At 42.1% G+C, this 24,680-nt stretch overlaps 2 protein-coding genes, 1 long non-coding RNA gene and 1 other non-coding gene across 5 annotated transcripts; 2 read left to right on the forward strand and 2 right to left on the reverse strand.

The window, feature by feature from the left end:
* Positions 1–5,272: 5,272 nt before the first annotated feature.
* On the reverse strand, positions 5,273–5,344 carry Trnaq-cug. The gene has a single exon. It is a non-coding gene; the product is annotated as a tRNA-Gln (tRNA).
* Positions 5,345–7,135: 1,791 nt separating this feature from the next.
* LOC111068924 lies at positions 7,136–8,888 on the forward strand. Of its 2 annotated transcripts, none has more exons than XR_002607236.2 (3): positions 7,136–7,227; positions 8,047–8,297; positions 8,717–8,888. It is a non-coding gene; the product is annotated as an uncharacterized LOC111068924 (long non-coding RNA). The 2 variants fall into 2 exon arrangements; XR_002607235.2 differs by lacking the exon at positions 8,717–8,888 and adding an exon at positions 8,376–8,650.
* Positions 8,889–9,998: 1,110 nt separating this feature from the next.
* Positions 9,999–15,726, forward strand: LOC111068885 (very long-chain-fatty-acid--CoA ligase bubblegum). Its single transcript, XM_022358660.2, has 6 exons — positions 9,999–10,166; positions 12,260–12,510; positions 12,605–12,950; positions 13,038–13,537; positions 14,361–14,952; positions 15,017–15,726. Exons 2-6 carry the CDS (start codon positions 12,272–12,274, stop codon positions 15,338–15,340), a joined length of 2,001 nt encoding a protein of 666 aa, XP_022214352.2. The 5' UTR covers positions 9,999–10,166; positions 12,260–12,271; the 3' UTR covers positions 15,341–15,726.
* Positions 15,727–16,098: 372 nt separating this feature from the next.
* On the reverse strand, positions 16,099–17,135 carry LOC111068886. The gene has a single exon (XM_022358661.2). It carries the CDS (start codon positions 17,060–17,062, stop codon positions 16,394–16,396), a length of 669 nt encoding a protein of 222 aa, XP_022214353.1. The 5' UTR covers positions 17,063–17,135; the 3' UTR covers positions 16,099–16,393.
* Positions 17,136–24,680: the final 7,545 nt, after the last annotated feature.

Raw genomic sequence — 24,680 nt, forward strand, 5'->3', positions numbered from 1 at the left:
CAGTGGACCAGGCCGGGATGTTGGCGCCCAGGCCCACCCATGGCCCCTGGGGGGACTGCCAGCATAACAATATCCTTAGATTGGTTTGTGCCAAAGTGCGCCAGGAACGCTGCTTGGGGATGGCAGAAACTGGTCCAGAGCAGACATGCCAAGGCAGCCCAGGACAGTGCCACCGTGCCACCAGGCAGGCAGTATCAGCATCCCCTTGTTAACCCTGCTAAATGGCAGGGACCGGGCGCATGCATTGGCATTGGCAAACAGGATCAACAGGAATTTGCATTTTATGGCGTCTGCGAATGCATTACCCTCCCAGCTCGATCCAAACCCTCTCTAGGGACTGCGCCTGACCCTGTAATTGTTTAAATTAAGTTTTGTCAAAAACTGCAAAATGCAATTAAAGTCTCGCGAGAAGCCGCAAATTATGTGGACACTGTCATTTGATGCACGGCGGAGGCGGAGAGCATGTACCACGGAGCTCACTGACACTCGGCGTAGTGGTGTCCTTGTGTCGTGTCGCTCATCCTCCGCATTCCGGGGGCAATTAAAACGTCAAAAATGCTGTGACAGGACTCGTCCTCGGTATTACTTTACAGCTTTTAATTGTCCCCGACACTGCAGCTTGTTTATCTTATACTCGAAAACAAAAACAGCGAAAAATGTGAGTGTGCAATAAGTTCATTGGTCACCAGGATGTAACTAATGGGGGAGGGACAGTGCGGTTTGTTCTAGCAAGGCGGGCACAGAGTAAAGAAAACTTTTGATAAATTTAAAAACAAAAAATTAAAATTTTCTTCTATATGGCAATAGAAATTTACAGTTTCGTTTTAACAATTAAGAATTTAATACGACAAAAATACATTTAATATTAAAATGGTATATTATCAATTTGATGCCTATCCCAGACAATTCTTAAACAACTTTTTACATTTTAAGATAGATTTTTATTTTTTTTTTATGCTTCGAATTTTCTAGTCCAACTGGGTCTGTGCCTATTAAATCCATTTAATTTTCCAATTCATTTTTAAAAACGGAAAGTTAGGCGCTCCCGCATTCGTGTTTTTTACATTTTCAAAAAGGCAACATATTCCTCCCCGAAATGAAAAGTAAACTGCTTTTTATACAACAAAACAAATCTTAATTGCAGAATTAAAAAAATAGATGAATTTTTGATAACCAGGGCAAATTAGCTTGTGCCTTTTTTATAAATTTTTTTTTAACCCAACCTCAAAATTGGTCAATGCAACCAAACTTTGCGTTTTTGGGCGAACAGCTGTGGCAACCCGATTTAAACATGACAGAGGATAACAGGAGTAAATGTTGCGCTTAACAGTACAGGATGTAAGTAAATCACACTTCTGCGAATGTCGGAGCGGCTTCAAATGAAAAGTATGACTTTTGCATCCCGGAGCCTGCCTGTACATTCAGTTTATTTTGCAATGCGTGCATGAACTTTAATCAAACCCTTAAATATTAACCATCAATTCCATTATTTATTTAATAATTATCAAATTTTTCATCAATATCTTTTTTTGGCCTTGCAGGTCTTCAACTTTTTCATCGATTTTATTTCCATTGAATACGAGTATGTATGTTTCGCAGTAGGTATTGTTGTTGTCAAGATCATAAAGTATTTGTCAAATAAAAGCGGAATCCATTTGAAAGTCGATTCTTTACTGTCCCCATTCCCCACCACAGCTCTGACCCGACCTTCTCCTCTTGTTAAGACCATTTTCGTTGGCCAACGATGTTCACAAATTTGCTGTAATTCGAGTTTTATGCAGCACTCGACATGCAATTTTGTGTGCGCCATGCTCATCGTGGTCGTCTTTGGTTACAGTTCTCGGTTACCCAGGCACCATTCTTCCTTCCTTCGCCGTCGCTGCATAGTCCTCAGTCAGCTGTCACCCAGACATAACGAATGGGAGCTAAATGTAGCTCTCTTGGATATTTTTCCTAGCCATCAATATGCCAAGGTTCCTAAGTAGGTCGGTCGATGTGGGGGGGTTGGGATGAGAGACATGCAGAGGGGCGTGGGATTAATAGCTAGCTTTCTGCAGCATGTTTATTGTTTAGACATGGATCCCATATCCCCAAAAGGAACATGTAGAAAACGACTGTGGACAGTAATGTCTCCGTGATGTCTCTCTAGCATCCGTAGTCTGAACTAAATGTCTGTACCATTATTTAAATTATAAGTCGCGCCTTCTATCATGATGACTTTAAGTTTACGCTGTATCGAAATATCTCCCAGAACTACAGGCAACTTAAATTGTTAATCTAGTTATCCTTCCCGTTCTTCCTTCCTTTATCTTTTGGGACGTTGATATACACTAACTGCACCATTAAGGCCCAAGGCCAGTTGCGGAGTTGAGGTGCAAATTCGAACTGTTCCCATGCTCATCCCTCTTAATGACACCAACCCATGCAGGGTATACCACATGAGTTAATAGATTTGGGCTTGTATGCTTGTATGTACACATACATATATGATTTTATGGTCGAACCGATCATATCTCTATGTTTCCTTATTCCCAAGAGGCCTCCTTCAAGTGGACTGTATTATTTACGGGCTGGCCTGAGTCGGTTCCATGAACCCCAAGCGACACAAAACCGAGGCCACCTACGCAAGAACCCAGGTAGAAACGCAGCCCGTCAGATGTTCAGTTCCATAAGGGCAGCTATCTGCATTATTGTCACGGGTGTGAGCATCCAGCTAATGGACCTTAGAGCTAAGTGCGAAGTATGTGAGAATGATTTGCTTAGTTGAAGAAGCAGTGAACCAAAGTCGCAAGCTAGCCGCTGCGATCCGAAACAGGATTCCTCTTAGCCATGCATCCCTAGGCCGGCTATCACTTACTTTTGCGCTTTACGTTTTCAGCCAAAAGTCATACTTTTTATTTCAAGGCGCTCCGACTTTCGCAAAAGTGTGATTTATTTATTCCTGTACTGCTAAGCGCAACATGAATATGTTCATTTTTGTGTTTTAAAATAAACATATTAAAGGAAGACCAGGCAATGCTAGTGTTGCTTTATTTTTCGTTCGGTTTCCATATTTGCTTTATACATTTATCATTAAAAATGTTTAATTGTTGAATGGATGGATTGTCGTCGATGGACTCTCTGCAGTACAACTTCTTAAATTTTGTAGCTTAAAGACCCAAAATGGTTCGTGTCTTAAATCGAACAGGATATGCTTATGTGCAATCCAAGCAACTGTAACAGGTCCAACCTTGTCCTAGGAAAACGAAGTTCCCGGCTTGGAGTCTGGTCCGTCTCACTCCATTTTGTGCTAAGAGAATTTATCATTGGAGCCCTCATAAACCTCATAAGCATTCCCCCTCGATTAGCCATGCCATACTCGTAAATCCGTTCGAACATTATGTGCAACTGTCGCGCTGAGACATTAGCGATTAAATTTAATAATCCATGGGATGCTGGACCTATCCTGGCTTTAATGTGAACCGCGAATGTTCGTTTTCATTGCATAATCTTCCTGAGAAGGAGGAGGGCCATAACAGTCCCACCTCGCCGCCACATTAAGTGCAATCAACAACATTTTTCGGGGGAATTTTTATGGGAGCAAACCAACGGAGCGCATTAAATAAACGCCACGAGACGAATCTCGTTTAGTTTTACTCCAACAGTTTTCCACCTAGCATCCACCGAGCCCCCTCCCTTCCCCTCCCGGAGCAACGATATCTGGCAGAACAAGTTCGGTTCAGTTGTTGTGGCCCGGCCAAGGGGTTAAGAAAATTTGTTGGGAAATGTTCGTCTTTGTTGCTTGTCGTCTGGCTTATCGTTGACAGCTACTGTCTGTCTGGGACAGTTCTAGTGCTAAATTATTGAAATTTGACAAGATTTCAACCCATGGCTGGAGGGGTCATGCGGCGAGCAGTGATGGCTGCTGGTCAAGTGAAGTGGCTGTTCACGCAGCCGGACGGACAGGGTGTCCGAGGGGCCACTTCTCAAGTTTAACAAATCCAATTAATTAGCTTCTGACGTTGCGACACTCGAGGACTGAAATTAAAGCCAGGCATGTTGCAATTGCTGCTCAATTTGTCAAATATCGATTATTGATTACAGCAGCCCGTTTCGGAATTGCGTCGCCTGTTCTATTATTAGCTCTTCACGAGAGCAGAGCGTCCGTCCGTCCATTCATATTGCTCGACGATGCCTTGATTCCTTGTCGGGGTTCTGTTTTGATGGAGCCTAGGCCAAAGGTCGATTTAGGGGTAGAAATGATAAAAGGTTCAATTGATTTTTGGAAGGAGCTTAAGGTGGGCATTAATTGTGTGCCAAGCTGTACATGGATTAGAATGTGGAATCCATTATTAAAGAGTTACGAGTTTTTCTATATATTTCTAAACATATATCAACTCTATACGTGAATCGATCAAGCACCTCCATCCATTGGGTTTCAGTCTACCACGAAGACAAAGTTCCTCGTGCACATTAATCGCCCCAAGCTATCCAAATCTCTCAACTGCATCCCACAGATACGCACTCATTTGGTTGGCTTACTGGCGACTTGCTGCTGGTTAAACACTCATAATGGTCAGCTTAGTGTCGGCCGTAGTCGAGTGTTCGCCCAGTCTGTCTGCTTGTATCTGGCAGATAGATTCGCTCGCAGCCACTTTTCGTCTGTGTGTGCCCCAGAGATGCCTCTGATGTTTGAACAAAACTTTAAGCTGACGAATTAATCAAAACAATGTTGCGGGGCAAAGTTTGCAGCCAAAGTGGATAATGAAAAAGCACAGAATTTCCAATTGTTTGGCTTTGGTGCATTTCGTATCTTTCAGCGCGAAATGAGTTGCCACTTTTTATGGCCAATGCCGCCGTTTTATTGGAGACCCAAAACTATTTGCTGCAGTTAAAGTTGTAGGAAATAACTGAAACTGCTAGCTGAAACTGAAATACAGACTCCCCTCCTCATACATATGCAAATTCAGCTGTCCGTCTGTCTGTCTGTCTATCTGTGTTTGTATGTTGGATTGTGCAAAGAATGAAAGCCAAGCCGTGCTGGAAAATTGAAAGAGAAACACAACAATAAGAGTAGCAATCCGTAGCCAAGGGCTATCTGATTGGAAATATAATACAAAAGGATAACACAAACTGCCCTTTTGGCATTAGAAGAGCTTCAACCTTTTTAATCAAAACTACAGACATAATTCCGCTAGAGAATTTTTCAGTGAGAGTGAGACAAACCTTCAAGAGAGCAGAAAATGGAAAACAAAACACAAAAAAAGTATGCAAAAAAATTGTGATAAACATCAGGTTCTACCGAGATTTGAACTCGGATCGCTGGATTCAGAGTCCAAAGTGCTAACCATTACACCATAGAACCGGTTGACTGCCGCCAAGAAAATGCTCCCAAAGAGATATTGTGAATGTGCGAGAAAGGCAAAAAGAGAAAGACAGAGGAACTCTGCTCGTTCGGCTAAAAATATAATGCTTAACAATAAATAAATGTGTAGGTATAGGCATAATATGTATGCATATATGATTATTATTTAGTTTAAAATATCAGAAACAGTAGGAATATTTGTATGTCTATGTACGAATTCTTTCGATTGATGGTTTTTAGTCTGGAACTCAAAGTACAGAATTTTAAATAATTTTTTAATGGATTTATTAACTTAATATTTTATAAAATGAACAATCTGATTAATTAATTAATTATTGTAATGTAATTGAGCCATCATATCAGTTTTCATCAATAAATTAATGACATTTTAATTATTTATTTTTAGGAACTTAACCTGTATACATAAATATGTATGTATGTACATTGTACATATATGGGTAAGCCTATGTACATATCTTCAATATAAATTTAATTATTATAGTACTATTAATAATACAATTTTAGCGATTGTTAAATTATGTATTGAGGGATAAATAAATTTGATTGACCAGAATAGAAATATACTGTAGTTTTATTTTAAAGAAATATCCTTAGCTGTCAAAATGTACAAAATATATGTAAAAGTTGCTGAAATGTGCACAATATTTACGTATGCACTCTTAATTCCAACCACGCCAAGGTCATTAGTATTTCCATTTCAGTTGCCATTATCAGCACAATTACTGCGGTCTCTAGCTAACTATTCGCACTGGTTCATTCTTTTCGAATTTCTTTTGAGATCCTTTGTCTGTTTTTTTTTGGGGCGTGACATGTCAATTAAATGCAGCTCGTTTTCATTCGTCTGGCTTTCCTGGCGAGTGTCTCTTTGTGTTTGTCTCGCACAATTAAACTGAGCTAATTAGCCAAACACTTGTTATCCTTGCCCCCCGATCCAGAGAGACTTGTTGGAATGCCAGGACACGTTACTGCTTTGCTTACCTCCAGTTTAAATGGGTTTAAGCGTTTATTTTTATACTTACCGGTGGATGATACGAGTATACAAGTATGCGTACATACCTACATATATGTATGTATGTACTTTCCCCATTCTCCAACCGACATTATTATCACATCATTTGCATGCGTTTAGCGGGGGGTCGGTCGGTCGGTCGGTCGGTGGAGGTAAATAAGTGGAACTTTGTGCAGCTCAGGCGAACGTAATTCGATGCCATCAAAGGATGATGACAATCTCATTAACATGGCATCGAAATCAGAGCATCCTAGCCGGGTAATGGTGTCATATAAAGGCGAATAAAATCCAACAGACAATTCAATGATAGATGCTCGCTTTATGTTCGATTCCTGTCTGCTGATGATATGAAAAACATTTGCAAGCGAATTGCATTTGCTTGCTTGGAACTACATTTTAGTGCTAAGGGGTCTCTACGGCGTAATTTTTATTAGTTATTTTTAAATTCGCATCGGTAGTTAGTTAATGCGTTAGTTCTATCGTATCTTTAAAATTGTGCCTGCCACAGATTTTCGTCCTTTTTTGGGGCGGAAGGGGCGGGGCGAAATTTTGAAATACACTTGTGGCGCTCAACAAGACGGACGGACGGACAGACGGACATGGCTATAACGACTCGGCTATTGATGCTGATAAGGAATATATATAATTATGGGGTCCTTCTCTGCGCTGCACACATATAGAAAATGAAAGCATTTTTGATTTCTCAATTTCTCTATAGAGGGAGATTTAGTTTCTGTCAGAAATATTGAAACATCTGAAACAGTAATACAGTATTTTGGATTGATATGATCCCAAAATATTGAAATTAAAACAAACTGATTTGATGTTAAATTCTTGTGTTTCTCAGAAACCGGTGAGTAACATTTTATATAATTTTATCCGATAAATAAACGTTAAAATTCTAAAATTGAATTAATTCTGCCACGTTTAACTACACCACTCAACATTAATTTTACATGCACGACACCTATATCTGATTTTGTGAAACAGCTGACTGCCGTCGACAACATGTTGAGCAACTTCTACAGTAGCAAAAGCTTTTGGTTTTACGTGGTTGAAAACTTCGGAGTTTGTGAAAAGCTTTCACAGTCTGTTTGAAATGTATTCGTCTTTGTATGTAGGCAAACAGAAATTTAATATCTTAAAAGATTTAGCTAACCCATAGATTTCTTTTATCTTAGAGATTTCTTTTGTGTTCCTTTGAACCTATTGGGTTTCTATTGTCGACTAGTAAAATGCAGGTTGTCAAATTGTATTTCCACTTATCTCTCGTTGCATACTTATAAATCACCAGGGGATGCGAATACTGCTCGATGGGGAATGGAATCTAAAAGTAGGTTGACCAGTAGGTGAAAGCCTGATCTCGGGTACCACGGGAATCAATGGACACGCTTTAGCTGGCTGATAAGAGAAAAAAAAACATCACCAAATAATTTGGAATCATTGAATAATGGGAATCCATCGTTCGCTTTGGGAATGTTTTAAAAATAATTCATAATTACTATCGCCCAACCAATTACGGCACATTGCGTGAGCATGTTCATAGATAAGGCTGCACTCAACAGTCAATTTTTCAGATAATCCTTGGGCGTGCGCTCCGAGTAATCGAATAGGCTTATACGAATTATTTGGAGCTGCATTTTGTGATTAACACGAATTGATTTTTTTGTAGATAATGGGATTACCTATAGCTGACATTTTAATCGCAGAGATCAAGGCAAATTGTGATTTATTCGAAACATGGGCTATCTTATCTAATCGGACCTTTGAAGATACGCTACGCCCAGTCGAGTGGGATAATCATTGATTTCCATGACGGGGCGGAACCCATTCTTGAATCGAAGTTGAACCTATTGGACAGGCGGAACTGTGCCCGTAACACCTATGGCATAAATTTGAAAAGGAATTGCCGCATTATATACAGTAAGCATTTTTATTGGCCCTGTGGTCAAGTGTTCGATGCTTATCAGATCGTAAAATGTTGCCAACTTGTGTACTTAGATAAGCGACGAATTACCACAAAAAAGCTATCCATAGGAAAAATAAAAAATAAACGATTGGCAACAGTGAAAATCGATTGGAGAATAGCCCTCGTATTTTTCTCCTTTAAAGCGATAAAAGCGTTTATCAATCCCCAAAATATTTCCATAATCTATTAATATTATTTGTGAATCATTTGGCTATTATCATTTCGTTGTTCATCAAAATTCTGCTTACTGTTCGACCACCAGGTGTCCTGAAATATTTTGCTTATTTGCTGTTTTAATTTAATTAAATTCCAGAAATAAATATCTATTAATTTTATTGATTTGTAATTCCCGGTAAAGTAATCTTTTTTTTAGTTCACTTAAAACGCTGCGCTTGGGCGAATATTTAATCAGACGTCATTTTTCTGGATACCCAATTGGACTACATATTTTGTTTAGCTGTGAACCTTTAAATAGTAATCCTCCAAAGGATCCCGAGTTAATCCTGCATATCCCGCGTAATTAAATATACACATTAAAAATGGTCACAACGGTAAGAACTAATCAGCATTTGCTTTAGTTGATTATATAGTTTACTATAAGGTCGTCGGGGCATCCCTATATATAAAGATTGTCTCAAGGTCATAGTTGTGAGTAACAATCGAAACGCTTTATATGTACATACATATGTCTACATTTATATACATATATTATAGCATAGATGTGTGTGTGTATATATTAGCACTCACTATGTACCTAAAGTTTGAGACGTTATCTGTATACTCGTTTCAATATTAATAAACAAACTTTTCTAATGATTCAGAGTCAAATCAGATTAAATTTATCTGGATATAGAATATGTCCAGAGATAAATATTTATTCAGATTTTTGTGTCGGTCCTATGCACTCCATAGACAGCACCATGAAGAGTTCATTTGAAAGCAACATTAATCTCTCAAGGAGTACTGGTTAATCTCTTTTAACGCCATATCTCAAAACCTAATCAGAACTATTTATAAGAAATGTCTTGAAACGTTGCCCTAAACTATTAGCCGGTTCCACTTCAAATTTTTTAAGATTCTCTTCAGAAAATCTGGAGGTACATACATATGTACATATGTAAATATATAACGTTAATTTCCATATATATTATATAGCAAACAGAAATAAATATCTATCGCATTTGATCCATACAATACATCAAAACCTATACTGGTATTCCCCGTCCATTGTATTAATGCGATAATACCTTTTACTGCCACTTTCCCTACTGCAGTCCCGCATCCGTTTCAGGACGTTCGACCCAATAGAGGCACGCCACAAATAATGCCGGTCCCGATCCCCTCCACGCCTGCCACTGATAACAGCCCATACATACAGTATTCCATATTCCAGTGTCAAGCAAAGAGCAAATATTGTGTTGTGTTGTAGCGGAGCGTGCGTAACATCATCGCTTAGGTTCTAATCCGACCCGACGCATGGGTGCGAGCGAGCGCGGGGATCCAATTGCGGCTGATAAGAGCGCCCCAGCACTAGCAGGTAGCGGTAGCAGTCCCCATATCGACATCGACATCGACATTGACTCTCTAACGCTGGCGTCGACGTCGATGTCGACGTTGAACTAGAAGCGGCAACTTTTCTATAGCATCCGATCCTGAACGGCGTTCATTGCTCGCTTTGCCCTCGCTGTCTGCGGTCGTGTGTGCTGTCTGTCGCGTCTCAATAACGAGTGAGAGAGGAGAATCGTCGATAGCGTTTTTGCGTGCTTTAAGAATTCCGAAACAATTAATACAATAAACTTCGAGAAACCACAAAAGTGAATTATGTAAGTTTACCAACTCCAAAGCGAAGATCCAAGACAATGGAAATATTGAATTTGAGTGCGTGACTTCCTCGTAACACGTGCGAGAGATCCGAGGTGTTTGTTGCTGGTGGTTCCGCCATTACTAGCCTTGCCAACATTGCTTTCGTCCAATTCTGTTTAGTGGGTCAGTGCACTGCTGGCGAGAGTTCATTGTCACCACGAAGAAGATCGCTCTCCGATATCGCCCCTCCACCATTCCCCAATTCGCTCACACTTTATTTCTGCTTCGATCGAGCCTCTTTTACATCGGCGCTGAACGATTTCTTTGGTTTCTTAGTTTCTGATACCCTGTATTCTTAGGGTTCAAGGGTATATTTAATTATTTGCCGACTAAAAGCTGCCGTTACCATTTGTTGATATCTCTTAGATTATTCCTATCGGTAAATCAATTGCCACTATTTACCTCTCACATCTATCAGTTTCCATTTACCTATACATATACGGGTATGTACATTTGTATGCACATCTCAGTAGAGGGTATTCTACGCATCACAACGTTCATAGAATGTTTTTGTTGTTGTGTGTACTCTCGCTGCCAGATCTTCTTGTTGTTGCTGTTTGCGGCTACCTCTCATTCCCGCTGCACACTTTCGGAATGTCTTCGGGTTGTGCGCTGTCATTGGTGGTGGGAAACGAGGAGCGGAATAGTTGCCAAATATTTTTAGATGCTGGCCTATTATCAGTTTTGTTTTCACACGCAGTTTCTTGCTCTCTTACATTTGTCGCTCTCCTCTCCCGCGAAAAACTGCGGAGAACATTCTCAAATCACAAATGCGTAATTAAGCATGAGGCTCAAACATTTTCGCAAAACAATCGCCTGGCGACAAAGGTTTTGACGTTCTCTTATCGGAAAGCCGGTTTCCCCTACATAGGGGCTCCTACAGTTTCTGTAGTTTCTCGTACCACTCAGCTTTGGCTCAAAATGTTCTATAGAATATATTTGTATAAACAAACATGCCCTGGCCGCGTGCCACTTTCATTACTGTTCAAACATTATCAGAAGCCGTTTTTATGATTTGCGAGTCAACTACCAAAATATCAGGGAGTACCTAAACCGGTGTAAAAAAAAAAAAAAAAAACAGAAGACACTTCCATTAACCTGATAGTACAGTGCCTTTGGGGCATTTAACTTGCAACAAATTTAACTGCCAATCATTTACCGTGTGGAATGTCTATTTCGAAGCCCGCCAATCAATCTTAAGTAATCGCAGGCGGAACTCGGAATAAAATAGCGCCAATAATAATGGGGTTTTTCAGTGTTCGGAAATTCATATGACCCTTTGGACTCTCCTCCTGATTGCTAAGTCAGCTGTTTTAGCACTTTCATTCTTCACTGACTTTGACTTCTTCATTAGCTTGTTATTTATTTTGGGTCTTATCTGCCCTTAGTTCTCCGTACGCATCGGTAACTGGCCAACATTTATTGATTAATAAAGGAATAACAAAAACCTGCAAATGTGTCTGTAGATGGGTTTTGGTATGTTTTGCAGATACCGCCAATTACGAGCATTGGCCTTTGTACCGGGGCAAATAAAACCCATTGAAAAGAACTTGCCACTGTCGAGGCCAACGCCTTCGTGCTAGCATACATAATATTCCGATTTGATAACTTTTAGCAAGATAATCGACATTTTGTGAGATTGAAGCCTTTGATATTTTGTGTCCTCGAGGAGTAGTTCCTAGTCAAACCTACAATACAAGTTGCAACATTCAAATAGGTACATGACACGTTCAAGTTTTGATACCCAGCCATAATCAGGTGTTAAGTCATATTATTCACGCGAATGATAAGAGGAAGCCTTGACATAGACCAGCCCACAGACCAGCTCGAGTGGTGGTCTTATCGGGGATGAAAGAAAAGGCAAAAAAACCTATGTATGTACTCGTACTTTAGTCATAGATCGTATGATTTCTAGAGCCACCGCTCCAGTGCCATTTCCATTTGCAGACGTCTGGCATATTCCGCGCAAGTCAATTTGCCTAAAACCAAATTAGCCGCGCAGGTGAAAGTGAAAAACTAATCTCGCCTTTGCTTGCCTCAAACTCGATTTCAGACCGCCAACGTCATGTCCGCCAACGAAGCGCTCTTCAATCGTCCCGGCCCCAATCGCCTGAGGCAGTCGGAGGTCTACCGCACCACCAATCCCAAGGATGCCGTGAAGATACGCATGCAGAAGGAGGGAATGGGCGCCGAGGAGCCCATCTCGATTCCGGGCCTGCTCAAGCGTACGGTCAACAATTTCCCCGACTACCCCGCCCTGCGCACCAAGAGCGGAAAGACTGGCTATCAGACAGTCACCTACAAGTGAGTACGGAGGACGCTGGCTAATCCGATTTCGAATTTTTGCAATTTACTTATCGCCGCTAATTGCATTACCCTACCGCCCGCCCGCCCGCAGACAGTATGAGGAGAAGGTGCACCAGGTGGCCAAGGCATTCATTAAAATTGGCCTGGAGGAGCACCACTCGGTGGGAGTGCTGGCCTTCAACTGCGCCGAGTGGTTCTACTCGGCGATGGGCGCCATCCATGCCCGCGGCATCATCGCCGGCATCTACACCACCAACTCAGCCGACGCTGTGCTCCACGTGCTGGAGAACTCCAAGGCCCAGATCGTAGTCGTTGACGATGCCAAGCAGATGGACAAGATTCACTCCATCCGCGACAAGTTGCCCCACCTCAAGGCCGCCATACAGATCCAGGAGCCATATGCGCCGTACCTCAAGAAGGAGGACGGCTACTACCGGGTGAGTGGGCTACTTCATTCCCTTTTCATATTCAATTTCCATAGCTAAATGCAATAATTTAATGGCTCTTGTCTCCTTTCCTCCCAGTGGTCGGAAATCGAGTTGATGAACGTCAGCGATGTGGAGGAGCAGTACAAGACCCGTCTAGAGAACATCGCAATCAACGAGTGCTGCTGCCTGGTCTACACCTCTGGCACCGTCGGCATGCCCAAGGGCGTGATGCTATCCCACGACAACATCAGCTTCGACGCCCGGGGCATCGTCAAGTCGATGGAGCGCGTTGTGGCCGGCTCGGAGTCGCTTGTCTCCTATCTGCCCCTCTCCCACGTGGCCGCCCAGACGGTGGACATCTACACGTGCGCCACGATCGCCGGCTGCATTTGGTTCGCGGACAAGGACGCGCTGAAGGGCACCCTGGTAAGGACGCTGCAGGATGCACGGCCCACGCGCTTTATGGGCGTGCCGCGCGTGTTCGAGAAGTTCCAGGAGCGCATGGTGGCCGTGGCCAGCTCCAGCGGTAGCTTCAAGAAGATGATCGCCGGCTGGGCCAAGGGCATCACTCTGAAGCACTACATGGTGAGTCAAGGGTAAGTATTCCCCAAACCGGATGAAACGGCGGCCACCAAATACTTCAACTTCAGCTTTGTGTGCGCATAAATTATGCAAAAAGGATGCACAGTTAAAGTGGCTGCAGCGCCTTTCCCATCCTCCACTTACTATATACTCCATTCCACTCCATTCCATTCCATGCCTGCATTTTTTATGCCCCAGCCTAGCCCAGCCTCCTGGCCAGCCAGCTCAAGAGCCGAGGAGCCGGGGAGCAGAGTCCCTGGAAGACGTGTTTCGGTCCTGCTAAATTATGCAAGCCGAGGAGCGCCAACGCGCTCTGTGCCGTGCTCTGGTTTAAGCGAGAATCACTGACAACAACATTACTCATACGTCTCGTGCAACACGCGGGCACGGCTCCCTCCTGCTGCTACTGGCATTCGCCAGCACATGCCATGCGGGCACGTCCTCGAAAGCGGGGACAGAGCGGGGAGTCACCAGTCGCCAGCTACCAGCAGATATTTGGGCCATCGTGAGAAGCTCCCACCTGAAAATACTTGGGCAGTGATTGAAGCATTAGGAAACCCATCAGGCACTTTAAGAGCACCCACCACGTGAATGGAGGGCTACATTCCGATTTGGGAGCAATGGCTTAAATATAGCTGCCCCTGATAACTTCTAACTGCAAGGAGCTGCACGCTTCTATTAAATATTAAAAAGCTTTGCGGCATAGAGACCGAGACCCTACCCGACCCCACCGACCCCACCGCCCCCTCTCAGCCAACTCCCTTTTGTATTGGTGGCAGCCTCGAAAAACTCATCAGCAAACAATTCTAATTAAAGTTTTGTCCAACGTTCTTGCAGCAAGAGCTCCGGAGGCTTCCGCTACAAGATTGCCAAGTCGCTCATTATGTCGAAGGTGAAGCAGGCCCTGGGCTTCGATCGGGTGCTTACCCTGGTCAGTGCCGCGGCCCCCATGTCGCCGGAGACGAAGAAGTACTTCCTCAGCCTGGACCTGAAGATCCTTGATGCCTTTGGCATGTCGGAGACAGCCGGCTGCCACACCATTTGCCTGCCCGACTCGCTCTCGCTGAACTCCATTGGCAAGACCCTGCCCGGCTGCGAGTCGAAGTTCATCAACAAGGACAACAATGGCCATGGCGAGCTGTGCATCCGAGGACGCCACGTGTTCATGGGATACATTGACAACAAGGAGAAAACGGAGGAGTCGCTGGACGATGACTGCTGGCTGCACTCCGGAGATTTGGGCTTCGTCGATGACAGGGGCTACGTCAGCTTAACTGGCCGCTCCAAGGAGATCATCATCACGGCTGGCGGCGAGAACATTCCGCCCGTTCACATCGAGAACATGATCAAGAAGGAGCTCGACGGCATCTCCAATGCCTTCCTGGTGGGAGAGCAGCGCAAGTATCTGACAGTTCTGGTCACTATTAAGGTGGGTTCATGGAATGACGAATGTTGCTCAATGGCTGCTTATACTTATTCCTTGTTTTCTGCAGACCGAGCTGGACAAGGAGTCGGGTGAACCTTTGGACGAGCTGAGCCACGAGTCCTCTGTGTGGGTGAAGTCGCTGGGAGTGGAGCACAAAACCGTCTCGGACATCCTGAAGGCCGGTCCCTGCCCCAAGGTGTGGAAGTCCATCGAGGATGGCATCAAGCGAGCCAACAAAGTCTCCATCTCCAATGCCCAAAAGGTCCAGAAATTCAGCATCCTACCCCATGACTTCTCCATTCCCACCGGCGAGCTGGGACCCACACTGAAGGTCAAGCGCAACGTCGTGGCCAAGATGTATGCCGATGAGATCGAGAAACTCTATGCCTAGACCATCATCGATCCAAATCCAAAGGAACCCAAAGCAACACAAAGACATAGAGAGCTATGAAAGAGCGGAACTTGAGCTTTAATGTAAAATTGAATTTAACGGACTTGCAAGCCAATAGAGTGCCACATTATATACATTATAGGATATAGGCTGATGTTAACTGTTGGATATTATACTTAACCAAACTCCGCGCTCCAGGAGAATGCAGTTGGGACCACTCCTCGTATGCCTGCTCTCCCAGGCACTAGTTTTCCGCCTACTGGATCCAGCGATCTTCTATTTAGTACCTAAGTTTTAAATTTGTATATGCTAATTTGTTTTACCAACTGAAACGCAATGAATTGCTTATTGTCTGAAGTGCCACAATAAATTTATATAGATATGTATGTATGAAAGCTCTCGCCTTGGCCATCACTCAATGGAGGGATAAGGCTCCAATAAACAGGGGGAATACCAATTCAAAGCAAGGTGCAGACCGGAGAAGGAAACAACAGTTCCGAAGCCAAAGTCGTTTTTAATTCTCCCTTCTCTCAAATCAGGAACGATAAATAAACCAAATTGTATCTGCACTAGGTTGAGCCATTTTTTTTTTTTAATTTTTAACGGGACACCCCTTAACTTTGTTCTCTTGGCTTTGATAGTAATATTAAAGTGTTTATTTGTATTTAGAAAAATGTTTTAGAGGTTGCTACCGAACTTTATAAGAAATTTTAAGCTAGAAAAAAACAAGGTGTCCGCCTGAAAAAAAAAATTTGTGATCAAATTTTGGCCCAGCCTAATCTGCACTTTATTATAAATTTTCATAATTAATCTGTTTGTCGGTTACACTGAGAAATAAAACTATTGTGTTGAAGAATACAATCTCGGAATCGCCATAAAAACGTATCCAAAGTAGAAGAAGTTGTAGAAGATTTACTCCATGCGGAACTAATGCTGTTCATTATTGTTTAGGGTTTAATTCAATATTCTTATTGCAATCAATCATCAGTCCAACACATTTTGTGGTTTCTTTTTTAAGGTTTGCATGCTTCTAAGTTACTCGATTCTACTTAACTAAGTCTCATTGTTGTCGTCTCCGTCTTGCTCGGTGGTCGACTCCAGACCCTGGGCCAGGCGCTCGGCCACGCGCTGCATCAGCTCCTCCATGCTCATCTCGATTTTGACACAGGAGTGGCGGGCGGGGTCATAGCGCTGCTCCTGGCCGCATTGGACACGCTCGCAGATGAGGCTGAGGCTGAACCAGCGGCTCACGTCCTTGTAGCCGGCCCGGCACTCGCACTCGTTGTGGGAGACGCAGTGGCTGTGCTCCGGACAGCCGCCCTGGCAGATGGGGCGGCAGATGAGCTGGTGCTGCTTGTTCGGGTGGTGGGAGTGCTCGTAGCCGCGCATGCAGTGGCACTTGTTCGGCTCCACGCAGTAGCTGTGGGCTGGGCAGGCCTCGAGGCAGATGGGCTCGCAGAAGCCGAACAAAATGGTGCGATACCCAGGGCAGCACACCTGCACGTTGTCCCAGCGTATCCGCTCCTCGTACACCACGTACTGCTCCGCTTGCGACTCCGAGCTGGCGTTGGCGGGCATTCGAGTCCTGGTCACCGGCACCTGGTACTTGACGCTGATATTCTTCTGGCAGTGCCCGTTGGTGATGGTCAGGGCCAATACCTGCAGCTGCTCTTCCGCAACCAGCAGCAGCCCCAGGCCGAGGGTCAGCAGTTGGACCAGCATCGCTTTTTGGGCGTGGAAGATTGTACGCGTGTACGTCGCTCCGAGTGCACTAAACGCAGCCAGTCTTTCCGATTAAAGCGAAGTCCGCCTCGCCGATGCATTTGTTGCCGCGGTGCATCATGCCCATACATATGTACATAGGCTTCTGTCGTACGATAACTGACTGTCGGTCTCTTATTATTATTCATATTATTTTCGCAGGCTTATCGGCATCGTTCAGTACCATGAAGTCGCGCCACAGGCCACAGCATTGGAAATGTACCGACACGGCCGTCGGAGAGTGGAGACCCCTTTCCAATTCAATCGAGTCTGTTCGAAGCCGTGCGTGTGGAGAGTAAGGATGGGTTCCACGATCCAAAGTTGTTGAGGAACTCACATTGAAGTGATCGGACGAACATTTTTCAATTAATATTCTTCATTCAAGTTTCTGTGATTTTATTTCGTTTGATTTTTTATACAAATCATTTCGTTTAATCTTTTGTTCTTTTTCGTTCTTATTTTGTATGGACTCGCTATGGACTCGTCCCACATCTCAACTTTTCTTTTTTCTTCCCAATATTATTTTTTGTAACATTTTTCCGGGACATTTAAAGTTTTCATAACCTTTAGCTGTAGCTTTTTAACGATCGGTCTCTGTGGGGTCAGTTTTACTTCTTTAGATAAACCAATTTAACTTCAAAGTCGGCAATGATGATTTAGTGTCCGCAGCTGGTACTAATATAATAATAATAAAGTACGCACTACATTTTCTACCTACTTAGTAGATAGTAGACATTCACTTTTTAATCACCTAGGGGGAGTAGGTCAAAAATCATCGAAAACGTGATTACGTAATATATAGACAGCCCCTTGGATCAAAAAGTGGCGCTAGGAGTGTGATGTGCTACTTAATTTAAAGTATGTTTAAACACACTCACTTATAGTAACTCATGAGTGCAGCCTGGTGTACTCTCTGAGAAATGCACAAAATACATACATACATATATGTATATATAACTGCCAAATATGTACAGTTGTGTTCAATGAAATAGTAGTGCCGCACCTCACTACTTTCAAAACTCTTTTTGAGATAGTTCTAGTCTTTCAAATTGAACAAGTGATACCTTTACGGAAAGCCTGGAATGTAGGCATTGGATAACCGAAGAAACCCCGTTACATTTGCATTCCATCTTCTTGTTTTTCATGACTTTAGATAACTACCCATGATATCTTCTGTTCAATGAAATAGTAGTGCTGGGTTAAATTAATTTTTAAAAATGAAAAAACAAAGCAAATTAATCTAAATAAGTCACCATCCGTAAGCTCAATTTGGTGATTGAATAATTTGATGAAAGAAAGTTTTGGACATAGCGGTACTTTTGATTTTGAAGCGTTAAAGAAATCATTTCTCGGTCCAGAAGAGGATACTTAAGAGTTAGACTAAAAACTTAAGGCAGGAGGTATATTGGAATTGAAAATTAAGTTGTATGCACTCTCACTATTGTATTTTACCCAATTAACTAAAAGAAGTAAACTGAAAATCGATTTTGTATGCGAAAAATTTATTTTTTAGAGGATGGTTGGCGGCGGTCGAAGGCAAGACCAGGCCTTGAATATCCTCAAAAACTATGAAAAAAATTTTTAATCGATCTGTCAGTGATGTGACAGTTTGTAGACGGTTGATTACACATTATTTGAATGCAAGAAGTTCCAGAAAGCTCCGCGTTTGGGTCTAAGAGTACATGGGTGCACGACTTCAGTTTGGAAAAACGCATGTGGAATGGCCTGTGTCACAGTGACAAAAATACTTTTGACTGATGATAGTAAAGTTGTATTATATGGTAAGATAGACTCAAAAGAATATGTTTGGCATTCACAGAAATTCAATTACCACTTAAAAGTAGTAGTAGTACTTTCTAGCCTGGCGTTTGAGTATAGTATGGTTTTGAGCGAAACTGTGTATGTAGGTATACTTTAGAATACATTAAATTCAAATTACAGTTGAAAAATTCATGTTAAAAGGATCTTTTAACAGGATAATGACTTAAAATACCCAGAAAAGCTCGCTAGGAATTGATTTTTATCGGAAAAGATCGACGTTTTTCCAAGGCCAACTGTCCAACTAGATATAAATCTCATCGAAGTCTTATGCTGGAATACCAAATACATTGTTGACACTGCAAATCCGTGAACCAGAGCCTAGTTTTAGCAAGTGGTTCATGGATTATTGGCTCAAATCCTATTGAAGCGTTGGCAAGAGATTAATGACCCATATCCGGCCGGTGCAAGTTCGCAATGAAAACCAAATTGATAAAAAACTACAAATTAAAGCTCAAGAAACATGAAGAACATGAGATATATGTTTTTATTTGAGTTTCGTTGTTTTTTTTAATTATCTAAAAAAACACTACTATTTCATTGAACAGCATATTTTATGGGTATTCGGCTTATGTCATGTAAAACAAGAAGATGGAATGCAAATGTAACGGGGTTTCTTCGGTTATCCAATGCCTACATTCCAGGCTTTCCGTAAAGGTATCACTTGTTCAATTTGAAAGACTAGAACTATCTCAAAAAGAGTTTTGAAAGTAGTGAGGTGCGGCACTACTATTTCATTGAACACAATTGTACATATGTATGAAATATAATTCAGAATTCAGAAAAAGACACAAGTAACAACTGCATGAATGCATTTAAGCCTTACATTTTGAGGTATTACGTGTGTCAAAATGAGTTTATATTCCTAGTGGATATGACGCTCTGATTTGAAGAAATTAAGTCAGCTTTTATCGTTGATTTAAGTTTTTCCATTTTGATCTAGCTCGAACGGGGAAATTTTTCTCCGAAAGTGGACACTCAACACAATTTGTGTTCAGCTAAAGTTGAGTGTGATTAGGGATTATATTTCACAGTTATACCTGTCTATTATTAGATAAGAGTGTGACTATCTATGGGGGGACTATTATCTCAGTTAATCCCAATCACCTGCATACATAAATCATGTCCCTATCTACTGAGCCACCTAGTGCCACCCTTGTACCAATGTAGTACTAGGGATCCACCTATCGATATCCTATCGTCGTGCATGGAATTCGAATATTTAAAGATTATTTTTTGATTTTATCATAAAAATTGCTCAGATTTCCGATTATTTATAAAAAGTTAATATCTGGATTCAAATGGATGGAAGATGGTTTCTCCAAGACCTACACAATTCTTTCTTTATTGCTGAATTGAATAAGATCAACTGAATAATATCCTTTTCGAATATACATCGCTTCCACTGGTTCGCCACTCTTCAACCTGTCCACGTTTCCAGCTCCTTGCATTAATACTTACTCTTCTGCCTACTAACATATGTTGTGGGCTAACAGCTACACTACACATCTGCATAAATATGTATGTTTGAGAGCCATACAGATGTTCAAATGCTGGCTGTGACGGTTACTCGGGAGGGTATGGTATTGTAGTATCGTCGTATCGTTGTATGTACGCGATGAGTCGGGGGCTTTGCATATGAGTCGTCGTGAGTGCGTTTGTGTGCTCGATATATACAAATAAACATAAGCAGGGAGCAGGCGAGCAGGAACGATTAGCAGGCTGGCAGAAAAACGTAGAGTCATCGACATAGGCAGCGGCAGCGGCAGAAGCAGCGCCAGCCAGTGTGTGTGTGTGTATGAGTTTATGTGGAGACGGGTGGAGTGTGCGACGGATGTTAATGTTACCCCATGAAAGCTAAAAACGGTAACAGACGACGCGACTGCGACGTTCTCGCAAATTTGTACGTACATATGTAGCATACATATGTAGACATCTACATCTACAGACATATGTACATATGTAATCTCGTCTGTAATGAGCAATAACAGAAAAAAGGCAGCGACGCTGGCAGAGCGAAAGCCAAAACCAGAAATGGAATGAAAATGAAATGTAATAGGCAGCAGCAGCATCAGCACCGTCGACAGCGGTGTCCAGGGGGAAACGATATTTAAATATGTACAGGTACAAGCTACATACGTGCATACATACAAACATTCCTGCATACATACGTATGTATGTACGTACCTCTCGCGTGTATGAAAACATATGTAACCGTAAGTATGCTGTCTGACTTGTTCATACATGTAAATACATACCTACATACATGCAAGCATATATATGTTTATACGTATGCATGACAATAGCATGTGAATGATGATGATGACGTACCAACAACAACAACAGCAACAACTTAATTTATTGTGATTATCAGCCGCATTCGGTCGGCGTTTAGCGATTGTACACTGGCCGTCAAAAAAGGTGGGAAGGCAGTGTACTGTTTTCACAGGCGAGGTAAGAAAATGTGAGCATGTAGCCATGAAACGCCTTGCACAGTTTTTCTTATACTGCAAGTTAAGTTAAGTTTGCTAATGGTAATGTTAAGATCAACACGTTGCATTTAATAATAGTCCCTCCTATAGTTAGGGCAGTGGCACCAAATAGGATTCGAAAGTTACAATTAAGCAAGTGTGTTTTAAAAAGGTATTAAGCTAAATTTTTTTTTAACGGCCCTGCCCATAATAATTCATTAAATGCATGATAATGAATGGATAGAATAATATTAAAATGCTGCATTTTTTATATTTACCTATGCTTGAATATTGGCGATTCTGATATCTGTTTACCATAGTGAAGAACTGATAGTGAAGAAGAGTACTAGCGAAGAAACGAGCCGTGATCAGTTTGGAAAGTCACTGGTCATCGAATGCCATTTAACTTAATCTGGAAATGGTTCCAGAATTTTCCACTGACGTCGGAGAAAATTGCAGCATCATCAACAACAAGCACCGGCAGACGTGTGATGAGCGAGGGAGAAGGGATGCACAATCGGTGCGTAGCCAAGAGCTGATAAGGAAATGCGACAAAGACTATGGAAAGCTGTCACCGATGACAGTGACAGTAATGTAATGATGACAATTCTGAGTGCTTCTCAGATGCAAAAGTCGGGGCCAACGAACCGATTAAGTTATTCAATAGATCAGTTTCACAGATGCTGTGCCGACGTCAGAATTGAAACAAAGTAGGACAATTTGAATTGTATTTTTCTCTCTCTCTCTCTCCGTCCTGTGACGCTAACCAGCATATAGTGTGCACCTGACGAATGTGTCAAGAGTGTTTTGGTTGGGCACAGTGAAATAAAACTGATTATTGGCTTTTGCTTTTGCTTTTACTTGTCACGGGTTGAAAATTCTCTGACTATGTTTATATGGACACAAAACTGAAGTTCCATCTGAAGCATGTTCTGTGTACAGAATAACTCTTCTGAATATTTTGTCACCTGCACAACTGAATTTCCGTAAGCTCCCCTCTCTGACCGTTGTGATAATGTGTGGGTTAAACAGCTTTAAATACCGGTTGTTATTGTTCGAGTAATTTCTATTTATGCGGCACTGACATTCATTCTGCTTCGACCATGCTAGTTGTTGATGTACAATGTACAAATGTATTTACATACATCTTTGAGTACGTATGCACTCACGAGTATGCTTTGTGAGTGTGTAGAAATGAGTTTGAATGAGTTGCTGCAAGTGTTTCGCATGAACATACATACATATGTACATACATATGTACTTGTATGTAAGTACGCTTGTATGTCGGTTGTTTGTCGATATGTACCTACACGTGTTATTTGATTTTCGTTTCGCTTTTTATGTCCGTCTCTGTCTGTGCTATTGGCGCTGTTGTTGGTACATGAATATAAAATGTTGTTTATCTGTCCCCGCCACCCCACATATCCCCCTTTCGATTGGAACACTGCTTCTTCTTCGTGCCCCGCCTCTACAGAGCTCTGCTGGCTCTTTTAGTAGTTTTCTGTGAGCGAGAGTGTGTGTGCGTGTGTGGGTTTTGTATCGTTTTTGTGTGTCGTGTGTGTATGTTTCCTTATTGTTGTGTGTACTTGTTTGCTGGCTCTGCCACTGCCACTGCCCGTGCCTCTGCCACTGGCTCTGCTTCTGCCGCTGCCTGGTTGTCTGGCTCACTTGTTCGAATGAACTTTTTGCTTTGGCTCTGTGCTGACGCCTGCTAATCAATGCTGTGCGCCGGGTTATTTCGCTATATCTATATGTACACAAACAAATCTACAAAAGTCACCGACGACATGCACATGCTCATGCTCTTTTGTTGCTCTCTCTCCCCCCACCTCCGGAGCTAACAATCAGTGAGAACACACATTAGGTCATGCATACACACATACGTTGGGGTGCGTGTAAATATGTACAAAACATATTGTTACACATGCTAAACCCGATGTACCCTGTGTGGTGTGGCCGCTGTGTGGGTATGCATATTATCATTGTTATGACCACAGCCCAACATATGGCAAATCGCTTTGAGTACGCATCAGACTCTTGTATAGCGCGTCACTTTGGTTTATCATGTGTTGCGTGCGAGTGAGTGATACAGTGTATGAGCATGTACAGTGGAAGACCAAAGTCTAGACTCTAGATACTCATTTGACTGTTTACCAAGCATAGAACATTATGAATATAATATCTATAAAGACCCGATGTACAACTACCATGGAGAGTAAAGGTTTGCATTTATTTTGTTTAGCATAATTTTGGAACGATTTGGCACTGTATTTAGTCCTAATGATAGGATAAATTGTCTTCCACTCCCAATGTGGGACCACTTGGAGCAGTCGTCCACTGTAATTGCATGACGTGTCTGCTTAGTGGCCTGGCCATTCATTGAGTGCCAGATCAAGCAACCACAAACAATGCTGGTCTTTAGGGTGAACCCTTATTGCCATACGCTATGAAAAAACGCAACAAAACAAAAAAAAAACACCAGACCAGTATCACGTCCTGTCCTTCATATATATTTACATACATATGTATGTATGTACGTTCTATTTATATGTAAGCAATAAATGTATGTATCTTTTAGGGACCACCCTAATCTTACCTCCGATGCATGTTAAATGCCCAATTTATTGTTAGCTTTATATGTACATATGTAGCTAGTTCGCATTTAAGGTGAGCTTATTCTTTTACACATGCCTATGAATTTCACATGTATTTCGAATTTTTATATTTTCTTTACGCTACCCGATATAATTCTCATGTACCGTTACACATGTCCCACTCACACTCGCCCGTCAAACACATACGACACACTTAAAGTTTATGTACGTACATATGTGCATATGTATGTACTATGTGTAGCTACCTACATATGTATAGTTGAGGAAGTGAGAAAAAAAAAGAAAGCTCAATATAACAACTATTTGTGTTGTAGTTTTGATGCACTCGGCACCGGACGCCCGGACGCCGTACGACCCATAGACAGGGGGGTTTACACTTGTTACCGATTCATGAGCTGCTGTTCGTTGGTAAATAATTTCATAATAATGTTGTTGTTGCGCGCATAACAAAAGATAAGCTGCAAATACAAATTGCAACAATTACAATTGGGTTAATAATATATCGTTTTATTGCTTATCTGAAGGCCCCACTGCGCCCCACAAGTCCACACGAAAGCAACAGACAAACGCAGTTCGCACTGCTGCACTCACACACACACACACCGCAAGCAATGTGGCAAGAGGCAGGAGCGCTTTTGACATTTTGCAATAAAATAAATTAAACAATAAATTATA

Source organism: Drosophila obscura, unplaced genomic scaffold, assembly GCF_018151105.1.
Source record: "Drosophila obscura isolate BZ-5 IFL unplaced genomic scaffold, ASM1815110v1 contig_46, whole genome shotgun sequence".
Lineage (NCBI taxonomy): Eukaryota > Metazoa > Arthropoda > Insecta > Diptera > Drosophilidae > Drosophila > Drosophila obscura.

What these genes read in the sequence shown, in the direction of transcription:
- LOC111068885 (XM_022358660.2), top strand. Translation starts at nt 12,272, where the DNA reads ATGTCCGCCAACGAAGCGCTCTTCAATCGTCCCGGCCCCAATCGCCTG. An exon ending in TATCAGACAGTCACCTACAA is followed by an intron (nt 12,511 to 12,604) that starts GTGAGTACGGAG and finishes GCCCGCCCGCAG; the next exon opens with ACAGTATGAGGAGAAGGTGC. An exon ending in CACTACATGGTGAGTCAAGG is followed by an intron (nt 13,538 to 14,360) that starts GTAAGTATTCCC and finishes ACGTTCTTGCAG; the next exon opens with CAAGAGCTCCGGAGGCTTCC.
- LOC111068886 (XM_022358661.2), bottom strand. Translation starts at nt 17,062, where the DNA reads ATGCTGGTCCAACTGCTGACCCTCGGCCTGGGGCTGCTGCTGGTTGCG.